At 38.6% G+C, this 26314-nt stretch overlaps 1 protein-coding gene and 1 long non-coding RNA gene across 8 annotated transcripts; both read right to left on the reverse strand.

Annotated features, from left to right (window-relative positions):
* Positions 1–250: 250 nt before the first annotated feature.
* Positions 251–7861, reverse strand: LOC109297209. The gene is made up of 2 exons (XR_002097242.1): positions 5223–7861; positions 251–4640 (listed from the first exon to the last, which is right to left on the reverse strand). It is a non-coding gene; the product is annotated as an uncharacterized LOC109297209 (long non-coding RNA).
* A 3689-nt stretch (positions 7862–11550) lies between these two features.
* Positions 11551–24685, reverse strand: ZNF207 (zinc finger protein 207). Of its 7 annotated transcripts, none has more exons than XM_019516822.1 (11): positions 24534–24685; positions 22864–22990; positions 22045–22183; positions 21070–21237; positions 20591–20666; positions 18459–18529; positions 16061–16215; positions 15126–15218; positions 13651–13893; positions 12665–12827; positions 11551–12407 (listed from the first exon to the last, which is right to left on the reverse strand). In XM_019516822.1, exons 1-11 carry the CDS (start codon positions 24572–24574, stop codon positions 12247–12249), a joined length of 1437 nt encoding a protein of 478 aa, XP_019372367.1. In that variant the 5' UTR covers positions 24575–24685; the 3' UTR covers positions 11551–12246. The 7 variants fall into 7 exon arrangements, with proteins under 7 accessions (XP_019372367.1, XP_019372351.1, XP_019372358.1 ...); XM_019516806.1 differs by having other exon boundaries at positions 18429–18529; XM_019516813.1 differs by having other exon boundaries at positions 21070–21240.
* Positions 24686–26314: the final 1629 nt, after the last annotated feature.

Consider the following 26314-nt stretch of genomic DNA (forward strand, 5'->3'; position numbering starts at 1 on the left):
CGTGCATGTGGGTGGGGGTATGGGTTGTAGCTATAAACAAAGAGAAGGTTCATGGGTTTTACAGCCAAGAGAACAGTCACTCCATTTTCACAAGAATTCTACATGCACATGACCGCTACTCACAAAGGAGTTACAGCCAAAAAAGTTAGTTTGGAAACGTAAGTAAAAAGGTACCTGAACCATCAGGTTCCCAGAGCAGAGGCCTGAACAGGCCTCTCCCTTTAAGTAGTTGAAGTTGTATGCTTCTTGCAGGCATACACTTACATATGAAATGGCTGAAGACTTAAAAAAAAGTCGAGGGGAATGTGCACTAACACTACGACATTCCCCCTCCCCCCAGTAGTCTTTTATCCATACAAATAATTAACATGATTGAAAATGCAGTTTTGAAAGATGAACAATTCAAATATGGAATTACAGTTACTGCAACCATCGCTACCACACTGACCATTAGTTTGCTGCGCTTATTTAAATGAGTTATTTTTCTCCAATTGCCATACCATCTATTGGTGTCCTTAATATTTTTATTTTGTGCTTTTATCTCACTTTCAATCCAAAGATCTGAAAAGGCCCATCTATTGTTTCTAAGCTTTATGCCCTCTCAGATACAGCATAGAAAGGTTAACACATTGTATATTAGTATAATACATAATTCATAACAGGAAGTAAGGCTCACTTCTTGACTTGCAGACCTGTTCTGTAAAGATTAAACAATATTTATTTCATGTAGGTGATTCGGTTAATATTATACAACTGAATACCTGAGCTAGATTTTATTTATTTTTAATTCATGTGCGTACAGATCCAAATTTTACTTCCTGAAACTTGAGATGCTCAGGACACACCATACAATAAACTAAAAATCCAAAGTACTACCTGTTTAAAAATGTAAACAAATAAAACATGGTATGAAAACTGAAGGGGAAAAAAGCAAAGAAAGGAAAGGAAAGGCAATAATTTTGGACTGGCCTAAATTAATCTTCACAGGGAACTCTGTAGGACCTCTAATGTGTTGAAAAGGGCTGGGATGGATTTCGGAAAACAGCAAGTTCAATGCTATAGGGCTGACTGCATTAAAGATGCAATAAAGCACTAAGTCTGGAAGGTGCATATAAAGTCCCTTGAAAAGTTGTCATCCACAAAAAGATTTAAGGCAAGGTTAAATTACTGCTGCTATTTTGTTACCAGCAGGAATACCCATTTTCTAAACATAAAAGAGAGAACATTAAATCCTATTAGCGATAAAATGGCCTCCCTTTTTGAAATAAGCAAGTTATTCAAGAACTGACCCTGATTCCAAACTTAAGCATCCATTACCTTTTTCAAGGCTGATAAAATGGCTGTTTAGCACGCTGTAATTTATTATTTCCCTTAAATAGGTTCTTACAGGAAGTTGTGACCCTTAACCTTTGGTCTGAATCATTGCATGTGATTAAAAAAAATCCACAAAACAAAAGCCGAGTTCTACAAGTTTGTTCACTACTGAAGACAGCAGTAGATACACCCTACATGACAGACTGATGCATCACATTCAAATAAATTAAAAAAAACTCTCTCTTCATGTATTCAAAGAGTATTATTTGAACAAAGTATTTCAAATAGGAACATCAGGTACTTACAGATTAAACTAACCTGTACTGGCAGTGCTGTAGGATTTTTCTTCTCTACCAGTAAGAACCAAATGCTGAAATTCTGCTGCTAGTTAACAAAAACACAAATTTTATTAAACCAAGGAGTTTAATCCATAATTTAAAGTTTTTCATTAAAAAAAAATTGTCAAGCCTCAATTGTTGCAATCTGCCCCTTAAAAATTGTAAGCTTCAAGTAAAGGCAGCTAATATTACTTTGATTTTGTCTTGAATTTCATATGTTTTTCTACCCCACATCCCAGACATCTATTAGGGTAAATCTCAGGAAACAAGTAATGCGTGCTGCAAGAGTAACCCTCTTAAAGAGCACTTTGTGGAGTAGGTGGGGAATCTGTATAATTTACTTATGCAAGTTATACATTTAATCTAAAAGATGCAGACTACATTTGCCCCCACCAGAATTTAAGGGGAGTTTCAGAATTCAGCACCCAAAGAGTACATGTGCTTCAATGAGGCAACAGAAGCGAAAGTGCCTTTAACCCTTGAAATGTTGTAGGACATTGCAAGTCACAACAAAGTGAATATATTCCTTTGAGTGAACATAGGTTGCTCTTAAGTGTGGTGAAAACTCCAACATCCAAAACCAAGAAGTTACAGTTAGGACTGGTAAATACATATCTGTTAGCTATGGTAGGGGACAACAGTAAAAATATGACCATTAAAATATGGTTAGAAGTTACTCAATTTGGCCAAAAAAGGGAGGAAAATCCTGGGCAGATATGCTTGGACTTGATGTACTTCAAACTGACTCTAGCAAACCCTGTATTCTCTCCTTTTAAAATACCTCTGTTTCTCCCTTCTGTTGAAGAGACAAGAGAAAAAAAGTATTTTATAGCCCCATAAAATGGTTTTATTTGCATATTAAAATGATCCCATAAAATTATGCCATTGACATAATCTATTTGTTTTTAAATCCTAGATAAGACAAACCCTGACATAAGTGAAGTTGTTACTGTAAAACAGTGTGCTTAAAATGGATTATTTCTGTTTGGGCAAGTGAAGAAGTAACCAAAAGGCTGGTATGCAAACTTTCAGATAAGTGGCAAATTACTGTAGCCTTCAAGTTAACATGCTACTAGATATAGTTGAGTTAGGTGCTTGGTAGTTTAGGAACATGATTTTAAGCTTAAGCTAACTGACTCAAGAGTATTTTCCAGGGAACTTGAAATGTGGAAGTCACAGAAGCAATCCAATTCAACTTCTTCTCCATTACACTCATGCTTTACCTCCTGGCTCTCCCACTTTTAAGTGGCAGGGGGCCTGATGCCCTGTAGGTTATACCATGCACCCAGGTAGCCCCAGCCACACAGCCCCCTGGAGACAGGAAGAAGCTAGGAGGGGGATTTTGGAGACTCCAGCTACTGCAGTCAGACTGGTAGGGGAATCAGTGACTGGGCAACAGTCCAGGGGTTGCAACTTAACCCTTGCAGGGCACATGCAGTCTATGGCCAGCTACTTAGATAGCCATGCTTTCTCCTATCTCCATCTGGCCAAACAAGGACCAGTAAAAACTCCCTATTCTAAATAGTTCAATGCCTATTAAAAAGTAGATGGCATGGAGCTGAGTGATGTGATACAGTATTGTGAACTGTCAGCTGTATTGGAATCTGCAAGTCTATACTGGTTAAAATGACGAAGATGTTTGAAAAGGACATCCTAGAAACTGGAATTAAACCCAGGGATAATAAGATGTGCCCTACCTAAGCAAGATGTTAGGGATTAAAGATGTAAAGATGGGCTTTCAAACAGAGAGGTGCTAATGATTCCAATGTCACTGGGACTGCAGTTTAAAGGCAGCTTTGTTGCTAAAAGTCATGCTAGCAGAAACAGGATGCTAGTATAGCTGCTCTAGCTATTAATAATTCTTACTCTCTACTGCAATTGAGTAACTAGAGCAGAAAGCTGTCATTTGTGTAGTGTATTTTACAAAAATATTCAGATAATGAAGTGCCTCTTCCACAACTCCATCAAAAGTCTATCCTCATATAATTAATACAACATATTCAAACACTGTCTTTCTGCCTTGTCCCCTATAACAGCAATCCCTCAATATTTTCCTCACTCCCAATTAGTATCAATATCTGCACCAGTTTTTACTGTAAGTAGAGAGATGGTCCATAACTAGGTAACCATAAGTCCTGGTTCAGCTGGGACACTCCAGGATTCTATAGCCCCATCCCAACTGGTTGGTCTGAAGTCCCAGGCCAGAGTCTGGCAGGAAGGTGGACCAGCATGGTGCACCAGGCAGGCACTGTTGCTCCTGTGCAAGAGGAAGGTGAGCAGACGCACCCTGCCCACAACTGACAAGTCTCTGCTCCTGCGCAGGAGCAGCAGTGCCTGCCTACTGCACCATGCTGCTCCCCCTCCCCTCCCTGCTATACTCCAGCCCAGGACTTCTGATCAACTGGCTGGGACAGGGATATGGAATCCAGGAGTATCCTGGCCAAACCGGGAGGTATGGTCACCCTATCCATATTTATGCAAAAGAGGCCTTTTACCCACTTAACTGCATTTTTCCAGATGGCTACAGAACAATCCTAGTCATTATACATAAAAACCTCTGGTAAACTTATCTGAGGCAGGCACTGCTATTAAGTATTTTCATTGTTTCTCAGACAGCATTTGATATTTGCTACACGCAAATATTCTGTGAAACTAGTTAAACAACATTCTAAGGCAGCCAAGAACTTAATGGATAGTATATGCTGTATTTAATTTACCATGCCTTTCATTTACTTTGCATGTGAAGAGTGGTGTGCAAATTCATCTGATCTAGCAGTTAAGCATTTCAGCAGAGCTTATTCATGAGTTGCCATAGTCTTCAGTAAATCTACTACATGGATTGCTGGTTTAGTAAGGGCACACTGTACCGTATTAGTAAAACACACACATACTGTTATACTTTGAAGTAGGAAAATGTTTACAGTTGAAATTTTTCTGGAAGTATCCTCCTTAGATCCACACACAGGAGGGACACTGAAAAGCTTCACACTAGGAGCAAGATAAAAAAAAAGTTTTCTATACTAAATTTGAGTTTTAGAGATATTTTTGAAACACTTAAGATCAGTCAACAGATCTGAGAGTTGAGAAATTCCATTAAAAACATAAATCAGTGTGCCATCACTAAGGAAGGCAGCAAAACCTCCACTGATTTTTTAGGCCACAACACACCAGGGAGAGCTTTCAAATTAAATACATGGACATCAGGTCTGGCACTGGATTAGAATAAGTTCTGATGTACATGATGAAGCCACCAAAATGGATGGAAATCTCAAAATGGGAAACATTTTATAACAATTTTAAAAAGCCAGTTTTGGGTTTTTTGGTTTTTTAAGGGCCTAGAGAAAGGGAAAACACCCCCACTGGGGATGGAAAATGAAGGCTACATTTGAACCAACAAAAATTTCAGGTACCATTTCAGATGTATCCATTATAAATTATAGTAAGGAAGATTCAAATTCACACCACAATAACCCACAGAATTATGTTGACATGATTAGTTTTCTTCTGTATACAAGCTTTGTTTCATTTTTTTTTAAACTGAATTCCGACAGTCATGTTCTCAACGAATACCTTGCAAGGAAAAGAAAAATATCCCTAGCTTGATCTGGGGAAGCTGAGAGCTATGAATGGGTACTAGACAAAGAGACTAGTACAAGAGAAACATGAAGTGCAAGTCATTTCCCATGGGTCAAAAAAAATATCAGACATTAAAGCAGCTGGAAAAGTTTTTAACTTTCTATTCAAATCAACTGCCACAAAGTGGATTTACTGAACGTAACTTGTGTGTGGCTAAAGTCAGGATACCCATTTCGAGGACATATTCTCTGGAAAAGGTAGAGTGTAAACAGTAGCCAAACTCTACCTTTATACACATCTAGTTCAAAATATACATACAGACTTAACCAAAATAATAAATGATAATAATAACAACAACAACATCAACCTCTGAATGAAAGAACTATTTACAGAACTGTACCAGTCTCTTAAATGGTAAGAGGTGACAGTCAGTGATTTTTAATATGAAACACCCAATGCTTGTTTATTTTTTCACTCATTGAGTCTTTAAAGATGAAGCAATACATACAACCTTTATTCAGATCTCTTCTGGAAAAAGGAGGTTTACAAACTTGTTATATGCACATATGGAGACAGAACAGAACCAACCCAGCTTGTTCGAAATACGAATTTCTGTAGTACAGTATCTTCACTGGTACCCATGGTAACAATGCAAAAGAATTAGGAAGGAAAAATACACTGCTCAATCATGAGGGGGAATTAATAAAATCGGAGCAGATGTTGACTTTCATCATTAAAACAGGAGTAGATCAGAAGGATCAGAAACCCAGAATGGGGTCAGGTGGTGAGCTGGAGGGGGCAGGTTGTTAAAGCTGGAAGAGAACATGGCAGAAGGACCAAGTCACACTCTTCAAGGCAATTTTCACCCGTGTAGTAAAAAGAGAGTGAGCAACACTCGCTTGCTGTAAGCTACAAGTTTATGGTCTGCTATAAAAAGGAAAATCATTTGAGAAATAAAAAAAAACTATTTATGGCTCACCGTACTTCAGATGACAAGTTTGAGAAAGTGTCAAATTAAATTAAATTAGGAAAACAAATGACTTTCAAGTTACAAATTGTGAAAAAAAAACAGCTCCCAACATCAAGCCCACATAGACACAAAGCATATTCTTTTGAGACTGAGGTTGTCTGCATAAGCCTCTGTTGTCTAGACCAAATATTTGCCAAAGAAAACTAAGGGGTCAGGAGGTTTACTCAAACAGTACTTTAAAAATGTTAGCAAGTATTTCAGAAGTTACAATCCTCATTTTCTTAGAGGAACACTAAAGTCCTACCAGCAATGTTGCTGGTAAAAGATTTCCCAGTAATAAGTATTCAACATGTTCATGTTACAATGCAAAATCCCTCCAAATTGTCACTGAATGCCAAAACTTTAGAATGTACTGTTGCTATACAGCAGAAATTTAAGAAGTTTAATGTAGTCATCTGTCAAACTGACACTTCTGCAGAATTTATTGCTTCAATTTTTCATTCCGCCCCCCCCCCCTTTTTTCTATTTTACCAACTCAAACCTGCATTTCTTCTCCAGAGGGCTCTACATTAATATTTGTGGTGTAACTTGCAAATGCAATACATCACCCCATCACCATAATATCCTCCCTTTTAAGGGCACAGTATTAAATGATTACGGTTGCACAAATACCGCTTATTTTATGTTCTCAATAATGGATTATTTTATAAAAGAACTTCAATAGAAGCAGGAAAGTCTTAAAATGAAACTTCTGGATTTTAAACAACACTAACATAATTTCCCATAGCTAAAATCAGGTTTACACTCTAAGTTCAAAAGCTACATGCAGTTCCAGTTTTAGAAGGCAGCCAACCTAAACAGCACAAATAAAATTCAGAATACAGTGGCAGTGGCTTAAAGATTTCAGTGATTGGCCATTTAACAGACAGAAACTTCCATCAGTATCAAAAATACCAAACATTTTAAAACATATTTCCCTCCCCCCAACTTTTAAAAAGACACCACAGTCAAAAATATGAGTATTAATATAGAGCCCATCTACCAAAAGATTACAAAAATCCTAAGTTAAGTTAAATTTAGGGGCCTTCACCAAACTTGCTGCAAGTTTGGGGACATGGATATCCAACAGCCATAACGCTGTGAAAGCCCCCAGAATGAATAAAATAAATCCCACTTGCCTCAGACTGAACAGGGCAACACTGAGACTCTGCCTCAGCCTGTCCTATGGCAGGGCTATAGGAAGAAGAAAAATTTAAATTTTAGAAAAACATGACCTAATTAAGTGAAAAACATGCATTCAAAATTAACAAGATTCCAGGGATCAAGCAAACAAAACCCCTGCTGTCTTGGCATTTATTCTGATTTCAAGCTAAGCCTTTTACAGTTTGTGGCTATTTCTAAATTACACAAAGATGGATTTTAAAAGGGCTGGCTTTGTAGCTTGATCGCTGGAACAGAACTCAAATGTCTGCGTATATTTTCCCATAACCAATGGCATTTACTATGCTAGGTAATGTAAAAGTAACATTAAGTAAAAATCCCACCAGCCACTGAAAAGTATATTCCCACTTGTGTCAAGTATAGTAGCTAGACCAGTACAATTATTAAGTCATTTAATACCAGACAAAGAAAAAATAAATAGCAATGCCAGTTGATGGGCAAAGAAAAAATTTAATAGCAAATGCCAGTTGATGGGCTAGTATGTCATAACTTTAATTTCTGCAATGAGAAGAGTTTTATTCCTCTTCACTGTGCACGACCAGTGTCGTCTTGCCGTTTCCCCTTCCTTTGTCTTGTATTCAGAAATCTCTGGTTCCTGCAAAATAACTTTAGATTGTGCGCCATGAAGCTTTACACGTTAGTTCTCAGAAAGTAAGTTAACTATAACTTGAGTGCACTGCCTAGGTAAAACCAGGTAATTATTTAACCTCAGACACTCTAAATGAGTGCAGGCACCATGTAAGAAGTCTCAAGAGCAGCTGAATAACTTTCTAGAAGCTTGTTCATGTTCTCCCATGCATGCACAGAGCAAGAATTCATTATTCATTGTAAAATATGCATCCCAGCCTCAAATCTAGTACTAGCACTTTGTGTTTCATCTCAAATGAAGCAGTAAGACTCTGTAAAGGAATAAAGGCTAGTCACCAGAAAAGAGCTGTACTTCATCATTCATCAGAAGAAAGAGTTCAGCCATTAGTTAAGAGACCACAGAAACCAATCAACTTTGTGAAGGGCAACTATAAAATTAGCCCAAGGCTGAAGGATGATTTAGCAGTTAAAACAAGCTATATCCAGATTTCCAGGTTCTAATCCAGGCTCCTCCAAAGATTCACTCTTTGTCTAGGGACAAGTCACTTAACAGTTGTTAAACTGAGTAGACAATTTACAAGTGGATGTAGATCCTCTAACGAAGGAACAGTACTAGATACCATAAATGCTAGACTTTCAAGAAGCATCAACTTTCCTATTCTGCTCTAAAACATTTCCGTTCGATGTAGCTACCATGTCTTTGTACTGGCTGCAGAACATGTGGCAACCATGCAGGATGCGTGCCAATGTTAGCAGCCTCTGGAAAAACAGAAGGATGTACCAGCTCAAGAAGTTTCTGCTGGCACAGAAGAACCTCCTCTTCCCCAAGCAATATTAGCTAAGCCAACAAGATCTGTTGGCATAGCTACACCTACCACCAGGGATTTTGCCAGCACAACCACATCAGATAAATGTTTTAGATTAGTAATCTTTCACTAGAACATTACATTAAAATATCTGTTGGAAAACAGCTTTTCCTTCTTGGGAAAGGCACCACAAATCCGACTCCTAACATGAAGCAGCAGTACCTACAAGAAATGAAACAGGAAAAGACTATACAACAGTAAATTCTATTACACAATATTTCCACTGAAGTATCTGATAATTAGGTACTGCAAAAATTGTAACAGGAACTAGATGAAACTGCACTACAATTCTACTAACAAAAGAACAAGAGCAGGAAAGAAAGCATCTGAGATACACTAAGAGCAGAGAGAGAGTCTGCTTACAAACTTGCAGACTGTCCCATTAGCAAACAGTGAAATAAAAACAACTAGCCCAGTGCATGTGAAATATCACCAATGTTCATTCCAGTGCCATTAGAAACTGGGTACAGTGGCAGAACAGTCAAGACATCTCCCTACAGGTTCAAAGTCATAATAAATTCAAGCTTCATTTCCACTAAAATGATGGCAATCCCCAGTTAATCCAGCTGCCATGGGTAATTGGTCATTTGGGCTGAGGATGTAGGGCTAGCCATTTTCCTCTCATGTACCAAACGTGCACAGAAATTAGCATCTCAACTATATTGTTATGCCTAGGTGAACCTTTGCCCTTTTTCTGATCCATCAGAAAAAGATACAAACTCTAAATCGTCTACAAAACATTAGTCATAAAATTACGCTTTCAGTAGTCCAAAATAATTGCTCTTGGATTAAAAGAGTAGTAATGGCAACTTGCAGAATAATGTTAAAGTTCATGGTACACCGAATTTTTCAAATATTTATTCCAGGAAAAGTGACATTAAGATTCCAGGAGAATGGAATTATAAAAATACACTGCATAAAAAAGCCAACATGCACAAAACAGGGATCTGTTTAGGGGTTACTAGACCCATTGTCAGCCACAGGAAAACCTTCAGGAAAAAAAAAAAAAAAAGGAATTTCCATAAACTTCCTAGGCAGAACAGAAGACCAGTTTAGAACAAGTGCTTTTTTAGGTGCGATATAAAAACAGGCAAACATGAGTGAGTAGTAGTTATATCTCTCATTACTGCTTGGCTTTGTGAATGAAAGCACTGACTTAATTAACCAGATTCTATCCAAAGACAGCAGACACATGGAATTACAAATACTGCATATTGCTATGTGAAGAAGTAAACAAAAGTCTCAAGCCTAAATTGTAGCTCACAATGCTTTACACCAAGCATAACTCAATATATCTGCCTTTTTGGTGACCAGAAGATACAGAAATATCCAGAGACAAAAAGAACATACCTAGATTACCCTGGAGACATGAGCTTGGGGGGAGGGGAGGAGGCGTATTTCATGAGATTTGAGAGAGACATGTCTCAAGTATGAAAACTAACACCATGAAACTAGAAGATACTAAATCACTGAAGAAATTTTAAAATCAGCAGGTCCCACAGAACTGACTGCACTATTGTAAGACATCACAAATTTTGGCTAATTTTAAAGTTTCCCAGGCTCTATGAAAAGACAGTGTTCAAATAAAGAAACTCTACATCTCAAGTTTCAGCTATAGCTCTAAAAATCCAACCTAAATCTGTTAAAGAGGAAATTAAGCCATGACTCTTAGCATTATAGATAAAGAAACAAATATAATGAACCATCTACAGTACAAACCAAAGTGATAGGCTTTTCAACCTAACCTATAGAAAAATGCCAAGGTAAAACCACCACCAAACATGTGGCATAGGTAAAAGATAGGTCATGTTGAGGCTGGAATCTGTATTTAGAAGTTGACCTGCAAAGGAAAAACATCTTGTGTTTTTTCACTAGTTGAATCCCCCTTAACTTTTTATCCCAAAAGTGTTCACTCCATTAGAAGTCTAGGCTCACCAAACCTTGAAGACTACAGACAACCAAGATTCTGACACAACAGGGAAATAAAATTTGCATAAGAGTATAAGTTACTAAATCAAACTGTTATAATTGTTTTGTTTGTTAACGTGGTAATTAAGACATTTGGGAGAAAAGTCTCTTACAGATTCAATACCCCAGGCACTTCAAAAGGCCAAACAAGCTCCCACACACACATTTAAGTGTTTCTATGTGCCCAGTAACCAACAATACAGGTACAGTAAAAATGGAACCCATCACATTCACTGTTCTTTCTTCCTCCCACAGTTGTGGGCCTCCTTTACATGAGATGAAGGATAGACAAACACCTATTTTTCTTTTGCAGGTCCCCTTCAATACAGTAGCAACAGAAGTTAGTCTGTGTGTCATGCATCTAAGCTTCTAGAAAATTTCACTTGTAGGGCTCCTAAGGTTCAGGCACTCATACAGCCAAGGAAATCATCTGAATAATGACAATGTGACACATTTTAGAGTCTCATTTACTGCTTACAATGAAGTGCCAGTTAAAAATCAGATTTACTGAAGAAAACAAAGCACTAAGGAAACTGGGCTGTTTAAATTAACAGAGAGGCAAAACGTGCCCCGTAGCCTCATTCCTACTAAATGATGGTTTTTGAGAAGTCAGTTAATAAGTGTACAGGTCTATGTCTACTTGCTTTGAAAGACTACAACATGCAACTAAGGAGTGACTTAAAGTTCAAAAAAGAATTCAGAGCATAAATCAACAGCACCAGTAAATGTGTTTATTACAGCAATAACTACTGTGGCATGCATCTGTACAAACCTTTCAGGCAGTTGTCCACAGCTGGTCATGAATAAAAAGGCATATAAATTTTTCTCTTCTTTTATTACAATGAATTTTATAACAGTACAGAAAAGTCACATGACCTTACTGGGTCAGTTTACTTCAACCCTGCAACAGGAGGAACTCTAAATACATTAAATATTGTTACATGTTCAGACTTTTAATGTACAGATAGTTGGGAACAGTTAGAGCCCTCACCAAGCAATGTTGGGGACATGAAGTCCAACAGCACATGAAGTGCTGTGAAGGCATCATTTTACAAATAGCAACATAATGTTACAGAACTTGCCTTTAAGATGGTATGTTCATGTAATTCCAGCGCCTTCACAATTTAACGAACCATATTTACTATACTTCACTTCTAAAAACCTAGATGAAACATGAAAAAGAAGCCATACAGTATAAATTGCAACATCAGGAAAAGTTCCTGTTTTATTATTCCAAATAATTTTTTCCCATGTAAAATAAGAATGTCCAATAGCTCCTTGCATGTGGGAAGAAAGTGTTTTTAAAGTCACAATGAAGCCTTAATTGACGGAAGCTTGGCTATATTAACAGCACAAGATGAGAAAAGGTTTAATCTCCAAACCTATTAGACTGCGTGTAGTAGCATCAATAGCGGCCACCTTGCGACATTACGGGCGGTCTCATTCCCATTGGAGGTCGAGGAGGTCCACTTTGGTAAGGGGGCACCATCGGGGGTCCCTGACCATATGGAGGCATCGCTCCAGGAAGGTATCCTGGCATGCCTTGGTGATGAGCACCATACTGACCTATAAACAAAACATTTATAAGATAAAGCAAACAAATCCATTTTATTTTAAAAATGTTATTTAAAAATTTGTCTCTGAATAGATTCAAAGGACAGATGCATTTAAATGCTAAAAGGCTGAGGCTACATTTTGGTGAAAATGCTACTTCTGTCCGTTCAAAAAAACGGAACAAAAAACCTGTAACCTCAAAACTTGAAAAGGTCTTTTAGAGAAATCAAATGGGTGGGGTGGGGGGCAGGAAAAGCCTGTGTGATTACCATGAGGCGGCATTGGAGGTCTCATTCCTTGCTGCTGTGGAGGAATTCCTGGCTGTGGTGGCATCATACCTCCAATTGGTCCAACCGGTGGGTTACCCATGGATGCCTGGCCTGGCCGAGGGAGATTACGCTGATATTTGGGCAACTGTGCCCTTCTTTCTTCCTAAAGAACAGTAACATATTGGAAAGATTTTAAAGACATATGGTATGACTACAAAGCTACAATATTTAAATTAATGGTAGAGAATATTAAAAGGTAAGAACACAAAAACTGAAAATTTTCTTATATTACAACATTTATTATTGCAGGTACCTGCAATAAAGTCAATTCTATTCTTTTAAAATTCAAGAATAATTAACTAATAGCTTTTAAGAGAAAAAGAAAGAAGTTAACAATGATTAGAAAAAAGAAATTAACTCCTGTTAGGTAGTTATGTTGCTGACTGACAATTTACACCCAAGGAACCAAACCTACTTAAGCCAAAAAAGGAGGAGTCTTAAGACCAGATGAAAATTACAAATTTTTCTCTTTTTAAATGACCATCCTTTAAGAACAAATCCCAGGTTAACCTTACTTAGGAAGACATTGGTTGGACTTTACGTAAAGGCTTTTCAGTTCTTAACTCTGAGAACAGCACCAACCTAACTTTTAACACTTGTCAAGATTGCTTCAAAATTGCTATGTCACTTGTGCTATGCTGACTAGCTTTCCTTTCATTCAAGTCACAGCCATACACAAGAAATCCAAGCAATGCTCAGAGCAAACATAACAGTTCTGGCATCAACTAAACTAAGGTTTAGGTATACAGCATTAGCACAAAGTTCCCCGATTTCAAAGTATGCTCCTCACACAACACTATTTTATTAAATTGACAGGTTCTGCACTTCCACCGGTACAAAGATACAGAAAAACATTTCATTACCCACATATCAAATTTCAACAGAAGCATATGTTGCATTTACCAACTGAAACAGTTCCAACTTACCAGGGATATATCCTCATCTGGATGGATCAACTTACTGGTTGCACTGGTTGTTGTAAGAGTAGCAGGCTTACTAGTTATAGATGTAGCTGGTTTAGCCGCAGTACTGTTTGTTGTGCTAGTGGTGGAGGTTGTAGACTGCGTATACGCAGGGAATGTTGGTTTTGGGGGCTCTGTGGTTGTTGCAGGTGTAGTATTCAATGGTTTGAAATCCGTACCAACTGGACCTGGAACAGCTGCTTGAGCCTGTAAAACAGAGTTAAAAATCAAGAAAAATACTTACTTTTCCAAAATAAAAAAAGTGTACATTGTATCTTTAGACCTCTGAAACTTTCCAGTTAAGATACATAATTAAAAATAAGCTACTAAAAAGTAAATTTCAGCCTCATCACATGATACTAAAGCAAATGAAAACAAAGACAAAAAAACTCACTACACATACTGGAAGAATCTAAAATGTTGCAGGTCAAAAGCCACAACTAAAATAAAAGGAGCAAAACAAAAAGTGCTGAATTTCTTGCATCATTTCCTCCAAACTATTCAACTGAATTATGTATAAAATCCTTACATATACATCTGTTTTAGCAATGACAACCTAAGTTGAAGCAAATTTATTTTTGCAATAATGAATTAGTGTACTTCAGCAATCATTAGTTTAGAACACAACTTGAAGTGTTAGAAATCATTAACATAATTTAAGTTTAGAAAATCTTCACTAAATAAACCTGTTTGAGAGTTCTACAGTCTATACTTTAAATTAAAAAAATATATATATTTTAAGCATTCTCTGCATAAAAATCACTAAAATGTCCTTACAAAGGTCTCATATCTATATACAGATCTACTTTAAAAACTTTAGGTTTCATTTGTGACTAGAACCAAACGAAGGCAGATCCACTAAGATCCTCTAAGTAGTTCTATGTAGGCTGAAATTAAGATACAAAAAGTTTGTGGTTTTTGTTTTTTTAATCTATATTTAAAATAAGCTCTGGAAGTGAGATGAGAGAATGCTTTGGCATACAGTCAGCGTACTTTTTCAATTATCTACTGAATTTTCTAATTAAAGCCAAATAATATTCAATTTCAGCATAATGCAAGTTATAAATATGCCCTACATTATTTGTGATGCATCAGATTAAACAGCATAAACTAAAAAAGGCTTCACCATGCATCAAGCTGTCCACTGCCCACTAAAATGCATTTAACTGCTATCATGCTTTTTTAACCCTTTAGAACCAGGATGTAGTATTTCATTTCTCCCCCGAGTCCAAAAGGAATTGGGCATTTTGAAGTGTGAACTTCTACAAAAATGACACAAAAGTTAACTTTCTGTAATTTAATAACCAGCTAAACATAATCAGGGATATAAACCATTATCTGAAGATGTTTAGACAGAGATTTTTTTAAGTTACATAACAGTCCAAAGGGTTAAGTTGCAAAGCAATTTTTGTTCTTTTAAACTGCAACTTCCTGCGTACTTGTGCTGTGCTAGGAAACAGAGCTTTAGAAGATGCTGACAGATTTTCTGAATTGGAGGAAGCTGTACTTGAGCTTGTGACAGGTGTCCCCATCTGTAGCATAAAAGAAAGGAAACAGTGAACAGTCTCCAAACAAATGGGTAAAAAAATAGTCAAATGGAAGGACTTCTCATCCAATCGACTGAATTTTTGTGAACTAGTATCTTCCCTGACAAAGTCCAAAATGTACTTAGGACATGATGATTTCCGCAACATTCTTGAAAACAAGTAAAAGTTTAAGGATTTATTCATTTACAACAAATATAGTCAAATGGTAGAGGACACAAGGCTCAAACTCCTCATTCTAGTAGCTCTCAATTCCACCCACCCTCCCCAAAAAAACCCACTTGAGGGGATGCCTCTTTGTTCAAATACAACAAAATAGCTTAATTTAGCTTGAACAGGAGAATATGGCAAATTAAAAAAATAAGACTAATATAATCTTACTGTTTATCAGTTGGTAAATATGCCCGTTATCAAGGAAACGGGATAGAATCCTTGTTTAAAAGAAACCAAAGCAAGATTTGTGCATAGGGAACTTAAGATAAAATTTTGAAAGTCAGATCTTTACCTGCTGACAGACAAAAAACAAATTCAGCCAATCCGCCCACTTCATAAGGCATGTAAAAGTGGTTTGTCCATTCCAACCCCCAAACTATTCTCTACCTACTTGCTGATGCTATACAACAGCAAAGACAAATATATTCTTTTTAAATCAGCAGTCAAGAGATGCACTGCTTCACAAGCATGATTCAAACAGGTAAGTAACACTGATTATTCTGCTGTATCTTCAACAACAAATGGTATTCTCCAATATATAAATATTATCAAAGTGAAATGATTTTGTTACAAGACAAGAGTCAGGAATCTATGTAAACTCAATATTAACACCTTACCTGTCCTGCACTGGGAAAGAGTGGCTTAGTAACAGGAGGCTGTAGGGTAGGTGCTGTTGCAGTGGGAGCTGGAGGTCTATTAAGAATTCCTGGTGCTGTCACAGGCTGTGCTTGTGTCATGGGAGGCATACGAGGACCAACAGGTGGTGGCATACCTATAAAAAGAATGAACGAACTAACGAGTAATATCTCAAGCAGAGGTAAAGAAGCATATCCCTTTTGTAGGTGCCTTTTCCTTCTCTCTTGCATGTTAGTGTTCTGGAGTCCCAAGATGGATAAAACAGGAATTGTAAGCTTACCATAAAATAAGATGACAAAACAAGCTTTTATCAGCTGGGAGAGACTGATGTTAAGTATTCATAAATCAAGGGCATTTTACACATGGGGGGGCAGGAAGGCTTTAAATCAGAGTGGCTCCAAGAGCTGCTCTAATTAAAACACCTTAAGCATCACACATCAGCATCCCCATGCTGAAAAATGGCAGCAGGGCATTTTAAGCAAAGTTGTTAAACAAGCTTTAGTTAAAGCGCCCCACCGCCATTTTTCAGTGCAGGGATGCTGATACACGTGACACTGGAGTCTGTTGGATTAATCGAGACTGTTCCAATGCGCTGTATTTACAGCACATTGGAGCAGGCTCACTGCATATGTACAGGTGCCCCAAATGTCTATACAATTACAGTATAAATACTATACCTATTTTAATGACTTGGGAAAACCATAGTCTTTCATTAACTTGAACTCCAATTTTAGGAGGTGGAGGAAAGAAACACGAGCTTATTTACATGAAGAGTTGTACAAGGTCTCTCCATTTAACAAATGTACATACAACTCAGTATGTGCTTCAGATGCACTATCCCTGTATTGCCAACTGAGGTATAAGGCTGTAAAAAACAAACTGGAAAATGCACTTGATGTGGGTGTAAATACAAAAGCAGGAAGCAATAGATGTGCCTGGTCTTGATGGCGATTGGCTGCTCCAGGGAACACAGGGAGTGTTTGCTTCCACAAAAATACAGTCCAATTTTATTCTGAGATGGAAGCAGCATAGCAACAAGAGATCCCTTTCTTCTAGCAGCAATCTTATATGCACACAAACAGGAACCCAACCATTTAAATTAGTACATCTGTAAGATTAAAAACCTGATTTGGATACAATAATTCTGACAACTGGTTATTGTGGAAGGATCTACAAAAACAGTGATTCTCAACTAGGATGCCATGAGATCCTTTTCAAGGGAGCTGCGGGTTGCCACACAGTGTTATCACTGTTAGGTTTGCAAATACTACTTGGAAGATAAGCCCAGAAATTTCAACAGGATCCACAACATTGAAGACATTCTGACCCATTGTGATTTTTCTGGGTTTTCTGCAATAGAAAAATTGCTCTATTATTTTTCCATAGTTTAAAAAAACATGAAAACTAAACCATTTTCTGAAGGGCACTTCAAATCTAAATGTTTTAATTCAGTAGTTCTGAACCTTTTAAGTAGAAACTTAGATGGTTAAAGTGTTGGTTTCAAGTAAAATAAAAGACTAGATGGAAGTTTATGTAAATCTGGCTATTATGAAATTTGGGAAATATATCAAACACCAGGAAAAGCAATATTAAAATCACTGAAGATGACCTAAAGTGAATTTGTTCTGGAAAACACAAAGCTTCTCAAAATAAGATAAAAGTGGCTCCTGCACATAATGGAAAAATAACCAGTTAGTTGTTGGAGGAAAAATAAACACATGCATATATACATACACACATGTATCTTACACCAGAAGTGCTAACCTACTAAGCAGGCCTGATTCCATAAATTTAGCCAACTGCCACTACTGCAATTTAAAAGGTGATTGCTGTAAAAAGAAACCAGCTAGAAATATACAAATCTACTGGATTTTATTTTTTAACCACCTCCATATTAAGATATTCTGAAATTAAGCTGTTTCAGATATAAGCAGTTTCTTTACTGTAACTATAGCCAACAGCCCCAAGTGAATCTCTTCACAAAACTGGCCCATTAAAGTCTCTCCCTTGAAGTATTTGACTTGTAGCCTAGTAACTCTCTACAACTTTTTCACAAGTAAAGTGTTCCAAGCTGCTGGCACAGAGGGCAAAAATATATTAGAAGAGAACTCACACAAGGAGCCAAGTAAGGACAAAGAAAAAGTATAGGTCAGACATGAAATAGCACCCCACATTAACTTTCTAATAAATGACACCAACCACACCTAAGAGTTCATTAAACTCCAAAATCCATTTCTCCCTTTGACCTTTGTACAAAACTAAACTTGTATTGAGATCCACTATGAAACAAAGATAAGCCCATTTCTATAGCTCCCAAGCCCCAAGTAAGAAAAAATAAATAGCTCTCACCACAGTATGGGTTCGACACCCCTGACCTACCTGGTGGCATACCAGGCATAAGAGGTGGTATTCCTGGCCCAGGAGGCATCATTCCACCCATCGGCATCATCCTATTAAAATATAAAATGAAGATTAGTGTGAACATATAACCTCCTATGAAGGCTACTGGCATACATCAATATTAAAAGGTGTTATAATAAGCAACCTAATGCTTTTCACTGATTGAGGGATTCAAAATGCTTTGATGATTCTAAGCAACACCAGACCAAAATATAAAGGCTTCATTGTCAGCAAGGCACATTTCTGTTAACCAGGGGTTAGAGAAAGCAGTCCATGTTTAGACTTTTTAATTTCAATTTGCAATAAATTTCCAAGTAGACAGTATTCAAGTTACTAATTCATAAAAAAAAGCAAGTTTCATTTACTGTGCCTCATATCCCAAATACAACTGTAATTACACATCCTTCCTGGTATTTAAGACGCATCTTCCAACACTGTGGTAGTCACACAGGTAACACTGATCATGAAATGCTCTTAGAAGAGATGTCTCCTTTCAGTAGCAATACTTAAGTGCAAATCTGAATACAGCTTCCTGCCTGAAGGTGCCCAAATAAAGTAACAGGCTTGTCTCCCCAAAACCACTGCATGTACCCCATGACTATTCACTCCACCTTCGTTAATACCACTGCATAGGAAAGATGTAGAACCCTGCTTATTTTACTTAGGAAAAACTTAACCACCTAGATCACCTGGCAAGAAGGGGCCAAACTCAGCCCCCACATCTGAACTGGTAACACTGAAGTGAACATAACAGTGTGAAAAGGACAGTGATATGCTTGTTTCCACATCCCACTATTTAACTAGTGATCGAGGGGGGCTCATTCTCAACAACAGAGGCTCTCTATCAATTGAAAATTGGCTCCTGTTGTCAGAAACAACTAAAATCTGTAAGGTTTAACTGTTTAGTGCATTTTCTTCAGCAGTTCTGTCCCTTAATAAAGGAGCAAAACATTGGATTAAAGTTGGCAAACAGCTTTAAGTACCACCCAGAAAAGAACAGCAGCATGAACTGGCAACATTCCATTTAGATTAAGATCTACAGGACTACAACCCATAAAAACAGCATCAACCCAGTAAAAGTTTTATTTCTGCACATACACAGCATCAACCAAAATGTTCTAAAATTCAAAAGCTGGTGGGGGACAATATTAAGAACTCATGCAAAAATCTACTCAAATCAAAATTCTCACCCAAGGCATTATATTCCTAAAACAAAACTCCAAAATCCATCACGGACTAACCAAGGGAAGCTACAGATTGCTACAACACGCAAGGCAAAAAAAAGAACAAGGAGATCTATTACAATGGTCTCCTGCAGTGATGCACATTACCGACATTTCTCAATATTTCTTAAGACTAAAAAAAAAAAAAAAATCTCAAATGATGCAACATGCAAAAACCAAGTTAGCTAACTGCATCCTATAACAGGCAGAGGCTTCCAATATAAATCTATAAAACTACTGCTTCTCATTTGACACAAGCGAATAAAATATACTAAATATTTCGTTATTTATGAGCTGCTTGCATTCTGACTATACTCTAATTGTGTGTACTTTGCTGATATGACTTACAAACATTTGACAAAAATAACAAGTTTAATAGTATTCTGAACACACTGTGAGAGACTATTCTATCCATCTCACTATCAAGTTTAAAAATCACTTTGTTATATACATGCTCAAAAGCAGTCCTAAAGTTTCAATTAAGAAAAAAATAAAAAAAATGATCAAATCTCTCTCTCATGGTTGGTCTACAACAGAGCGCAACATAGATAAACACATAGATGGCATACAAAATTCACAATACTCTAAGCCAAAAACAGGTTTTTTAAACTATCATTGGGCAAGGTGGAAAAGAACAGTAGCAGAGCTCTTTGGGTATGAGCTAATTAATTTTTAGCCATTGTCTTTCATATGGTAGCTTCTTCTAACATCCTTTGATAGCTGTCATTAAAATGTGAAGGACTACCTTTACACATGTGCAGATTTTACAGGGTTTGCTATTTTTCTAAACTAGTTCTATGCCACCTGTGACAATTACATAACTTGCTGATGTGTAAGAGCATTGCACTGTCACTATTCAAATGATTAAAACTTTATTTTTCTACTTACCCAGGTGGCATTCCTGGCATAACTGGAGGCATTCCAGGCATCATTGGAGGAACACCCGCCATTAATGGTGGTATACCTTTAAAATTTAAATAAATTTTAGATAGGTAATACAATCCTCAAAGACATGTCAGACAGTTACTTAAAACCAGATAAATAATTTATATACAACTGTTACAGGAAATAAGTATTCCCTAAAACTGGTCTTGCAAGCCATTATGGAATATTCCAACATACTGCAGAAACAGCCTTTTGTGGTTTTTTGCAAAATGGCATACTATATAATACTACTTTTAATAATATAATGTCTTCAGTATTCATCCAGAGCAGAAGGTACATAACACATTTTGAGACAGCTGTAACTATCAGTCATGAGCTGTTTTGCAGCATCTAATTCAGTGCTGGAAGGAGTCACCACCACTCAGGTAGGATCTCAATGAAAATACTTATATACAGCATATAACAGCATTGAAGTCCATTACCTGGAGGCATTCCTGGTGCACCTGGGACAGGCGGCAAACCTGGCTGTGCCATTGGAGGTATGTATCCCTGCTGTGGCTGTACAGGTTGTGGTTGAAATGAAGTTGAAGCTGAAGACTCATCATCTTCATATTCATCAGAATCATCTTGTTGTTTCTTTTTCTGGCTCTCTGCTAAAGATATTTAATGTATATTGTAAGATTAAAAGCAAATGGAAGCTTACAGAGCTTATAGGGACAGAATTTTTTGCCCTGCTGGAACTGTGTTCCAGTCTGAAAGCAAGTTACCTTTAATACAGTTTTATAATAATTTCTAACTAGGTGTTCTAGGAATTAAAAATTCTTTATACAAGCCTCCCATAACTTTTATGATGCAATGGTAGGGTGGGCTTAGAAACACCACCACAATGACTGGTCACAAAAAAAAAAAAAAAAAGGCATGTCTGCATTCCACTGCTGATTCAACATAGTATCTCCAGGGATTCACATGAAACCAGAGCACTTAAGACTTCTTACATGCTCATTAATTCCAGGTCCCTGGCTCCTTCTCTCTTTACCCAATCTTTAAGTCACACTTCTAGCACTGTAACTGGATCATCCCTTTCCAGACAGATGCATGTCACAGCAATCATCCCTGGACAGGAAAAAATACTAGCCGGTAACAAAAAAAACTAGTGGTAAAACTGACACAGTTAGTTACAGAACATATCAACTGCCTCAACTCCCAACTCCTTCAGAACAAGACCAACACAAACAGTTAGGTTATAAACATCAGGTTGAAAAAGGCCCGTAAAAAGTTTCACATTCAAACAAAGCCTTCCGCTACTCTATTTTTTCAAACCCAGCTTTTAATCATCCTTTCAAAACAGCTATTTCATAACTAGCCAAGGCCAGGACCATGCTCTAACTTAAATAAAAAAAGTGCTATATTATATATAGCCAAGATTAAATAAGAAGCTATAAAGATTTTCAGCATACCTTGAGTTTTTTGTTCAAGTAATCTCCTCCTTTCCTCCATATCTTTTTCTGGAATGCCCTCCATGCCATAAATTTCCAGTTCAATATCTGTTCTTCCAGGAATAGCATTTGGAACAGCATCTATTGTTTCTTTATGCACCTAATACAAATAAAGAAAACATCTGATGCAGTCAAATTTGCAACCGGACTGTTTCAAAGCACAAGAAACCTCAGCAAGATATTTTAAGTGCAACCATTACTGACCTTTTGAGAATCGCAACGTGTATTTTAATCCCAAATTCTCATTTTAAAATCAATGACTGATACCCAACAGTAACTTCTCTCCGAAGAAGCTGCAATTTATGTTGATCCCCACATGGAGGCGTTTTCTTTCTTTTGCTTTATGGCACCATATTTGTAGTACAGGATACTAACAGTTCAGAAAATCAAATAACTTAACCTACATGCTAGAACCTTTTCTGGTTCTAAACATAATTTAAAACTAAGGGTTTCTGTTCAAGAGCATTTATACTATTGTATCTTATTTAGAATTAAAATTAGGTAAGAACTGCACGGTTTCATTTATTTCTTCTCATCCTGCTTGAATCAACCATGTGACTGCATGAAGGTCAAATCCTCAGGAAAAAAAAGGATCCCTCGTAAGCTGAACATTCTTGAAACATGTTTTGACACAGCAATTCATTTACTAAAAAAAGTGTTCCCAGCGTACAGAAAACCAATGCCCCGTCATACATTTTCTAAACAAAGCAAAATCATCTTAGTTTTCCCTCACCTTGGAATTGCATAAAACAAATTAAATACACTGCAGAAAACACTTACCTGCATGCAATGTATAGCTAAACCAGGCCCTGTATACAGCTTTTTATGACATATATGGCACTTGAAATGCTTTGCTTTTTGATGCTGGATAAGGATTTTTTCATCATCAAAATCCCGGTTGCAGTACCTATTAATGACCATTAAGGAAATTTATAATACAGAAACTAAGTATCTGAACCTCAGAGTCTAATGTTACTGCAATTGTTCTCAAGGGAAAAAGAGCACAGAAAGCAACAACAAGCACTTCAACTTCATAAACAATTTTATTTACGCAATTCCAAAACTGTAATTATCCACAGTATTTCTAGTATTTTCACAAGTTGTGAAATCAATTAAAAAAACTCTGCCGCCATAGAAAACACCTCAACTTTTTAAATTGTAATAAGGGGATGTTTTATGCAAGGAAATATGATACTTGTTTCACTGCAAACCAACTGGGAGAAATTGGGGTGCACATTACATGCAAGAAATAAGGATCCCCATGGGTCTCAAAATTTGGCAAAGGAGGTACAGTGGCAGTATTAACTGCAGCAGCTCTGGGAGCCACGGCAATTAACATTGCTACCGATACTCATGGGTCTAGAATGTGGCAGCGGGGAGCTGAGCCAGATAACACAGCCCCATGCGCTAACTTGAACTGGACCACAGGGTCAGGCTGCATCTCCAAACTCCAGTAGTCGCATCACATGGTGCAGGTGGATCCAACACAAGAAACCAGACCCAGCACACCAGATTAATTACTTAACCTTCCTTGATAATCAGAATTTATTTTCAAGCTGTCTAAAAACCAGGGTGCACATTATATTCAGGGAGGTGGATATATGTCTGAAGACACAGTACTCTTCTTCATTAAAGAAATGCAAAGAATTTCAAGTAGGACCAAAAATATATTTTAAAGTATCGCTGGGCTCATTTTACTACTTCAATTGCAAGGCCATTTGGACAAGCTTTTCTTCTGATAGAAGAGGGGCGTTCTTATTTGAATGAAATCAGGAATCTGGTTTTCCTGGAAAAGCAAAACTGGATGTTGTGGACATGATAACTGCTGGACATACCAAATATTTTGATAAAATACCAAGTGCTACTAATGCTCTGTAATCTAGAGGCTAACATATTAAGCAGCTAACATATTAAGCATTTCAGGCTAAAAAAAACCCAAAAACACCTTTCCCCATCAAGTCTGACAGCTCTCGCTTTTCCAGGGATGCCATTTGGCTAGTTCTCTGCACATCAAACACATGAGTTTCCAATGCAAAAGAACAGAAGAGAAAACTGAAGGAAAAGAGAAAGCAAAAGAGAAAACCGAAGGGAAAAAGCAGCCTTTCAGGCCTCCCTGCGAGGGAAGCGTTAGGAGGCAAACGCCGGCTCCTTTCTGAAGCAGCCCAGCTCTCCCATCCCGCGAAGCCCGGCTGCGAGGCAGGGAAACCGCCAGGCGCAGAAGGCCTAAAGCTTTCCAGCCGCGGCGCAGAGCGGGGAGGGGAGCAGGGCCTGGGGCCCACCACGCAGCTCCCCGGGAGACCCCAGGGACCAGGCCGCGACCTAGCGCCGTGGCGGAAGGCGGTGGGGGGGGGGAGCAGGCCTCGGCCCGGCGCTGAGGAGGGACGGGGGAAGTAAACTAGGCCTCTCGCCCCTTCCCGCCCGCGCCCGGCGCAGCCGGCGGTGAAGGATACCAGCACCAAGGCTTCAGCTGCTTCTTCTTTTTGCGGCCCATGGCGGCGGCGCTTGCGGGGTACGAGAGCGGAGGAGCGAGCACCGACTGCAGTGCCCGCGCGGCCTCTCGTAGAGACGTAAAATGGCTGCCCCTCTCGCCTCAGCGACGGCTCCGAGCGCTCCGCTTCCCAGCAGGCAGCTCGACGGCGCGTCACGTGACGGCCACGGCGCAGGCTCGGCCGCGCCCAGGCGGGGGCCGCCATTTTGTTTCTGGCCAGCCCTCGTGAGTCCAGGCAACGCTATCCTAAAACGTCACCAGTGACGTCACGGTACCTGGCTGCCCTCAGCAGGGACTCCAGGGGAAATGTCTCGTCTCGCTGCATCCACACCACACGGTTCGTTTAATAAAAGACACTGAGAAGTCAGTGCCTCGTGACGCCTCCCCTCGCCTCCCGGTCATTTAGAAGGCGTTTGCTTCTCCTTCCAAACGTCACTATGATGTCACCATGCAGCACTGCTACCTCACAGCCTTAAGGCAAACTGGAGTTTCCCTCAGAACATCGCTAGGGCGCCATGAGGCAGGACTATTGTCACAGTGCTGTGGCAAACCCAGCCTCTTCCGCTGGGTTAATGAAACTCACTGAGCGCCAAGTGAAATCAGGTATCAATTTAAAATGAGTGTTATAGCTAAATGGTGAGAAGTGAAACAGCCTGTATCTATTCCTAGATATCTAGATAATTGTATCTAGATATCTATATCTCTATCTAGATATCTATCTATCTATATGTATTAGTGGCATTTCATTTTAATCACAGACAAATGTGGATTTTGGGTGACTTCTTTTAACCTGAAAATGGGGGATTTTTGTAATCACAGAAAACCAGGATCCCTGCTGATGAGTTCTTTGATGGCTGCTGAATCCAATGCGCGGGGCAGTCCTGCCCACAGGTCGGGCACTGCATGCACTAGCAACGCTCACTCTGAATCTGAGCAGCAGCTCCCTAAAGCAGGCCTCAGTGAGACGGGCCAGAGCCAAGCCCAAAGGACACACCAGGGCTGCCTAAAAGTTGTGCCGGCTGTTCCTCGATGCTTGCTGGCGGGGCTGCCCCCGCACTGCATTTGCAGAGCTGCCTGGAGGACTCTGCATCCACCCCAGACGATGCACTTGTCTTTGGGTGGAAAAGACAAAAAACTGCAGGGATGTATTTGGTAGTTGTGTTGGTCTGAGATCGTATCATCTCAGAACCAAGAGTTCTATTTTTTTGCATTTCTTTTTGTCTCAGACCAACACGGCTACTAAATACACCCCTGAAACATGGAAGATGCCAAATTTTAGCCGATTTTGGATGATAAATTTAATTGCTGAAAAATTTCGACACCTCCCTGTTTGTCACCTGCCACCAACAGGGAAGGAATCCTCCTGACCTGCACAACAAAGAGCACCTCACAGACACACGCTTGTGGGCCCAGGGGGACAGATTCCCAACTTCAGCTTCCTCTGTGCAAAAGTTAAGTTTATTTCATGGGGACAGTTTATAGCATGGGGCAGTTTAAAGGGGGCAGTTTATTTCATGGGAACAAGTATAGCATGGGACAGTTTTTCATGGGGAAGTTTATAGCACCTGGGGACTTTTTACCATCTTTAACTTTCTCTGGGCCTGATGAAGGGCGTGTGAGCCCAAAAGCTGGCAGAAAAAGATTTTTGTTTGTTTGTTTTTGCAATCTCTCAGCTGGTCTAATAAAAGGTATCATCTCTGAACCAAGAGTTTGGGGTTTTTTACAACCCTCCCCCCGCAAAAA

Source organism: Gavialis gangeticus, unplaced genomic scaffold (assembly GCF_001723915.1).
Source record: "Gavialis gangeticus isolate Ggan-Ray unplaced genomic scaffold, GavGan_comp1, whole genome shotgun sequence".
Taxonomy (NCBI): Eukaryota; Metazoa; Chordata; order Crocodylia; family Gavialidae; genus Gavialis; species Gavialis gangeticus.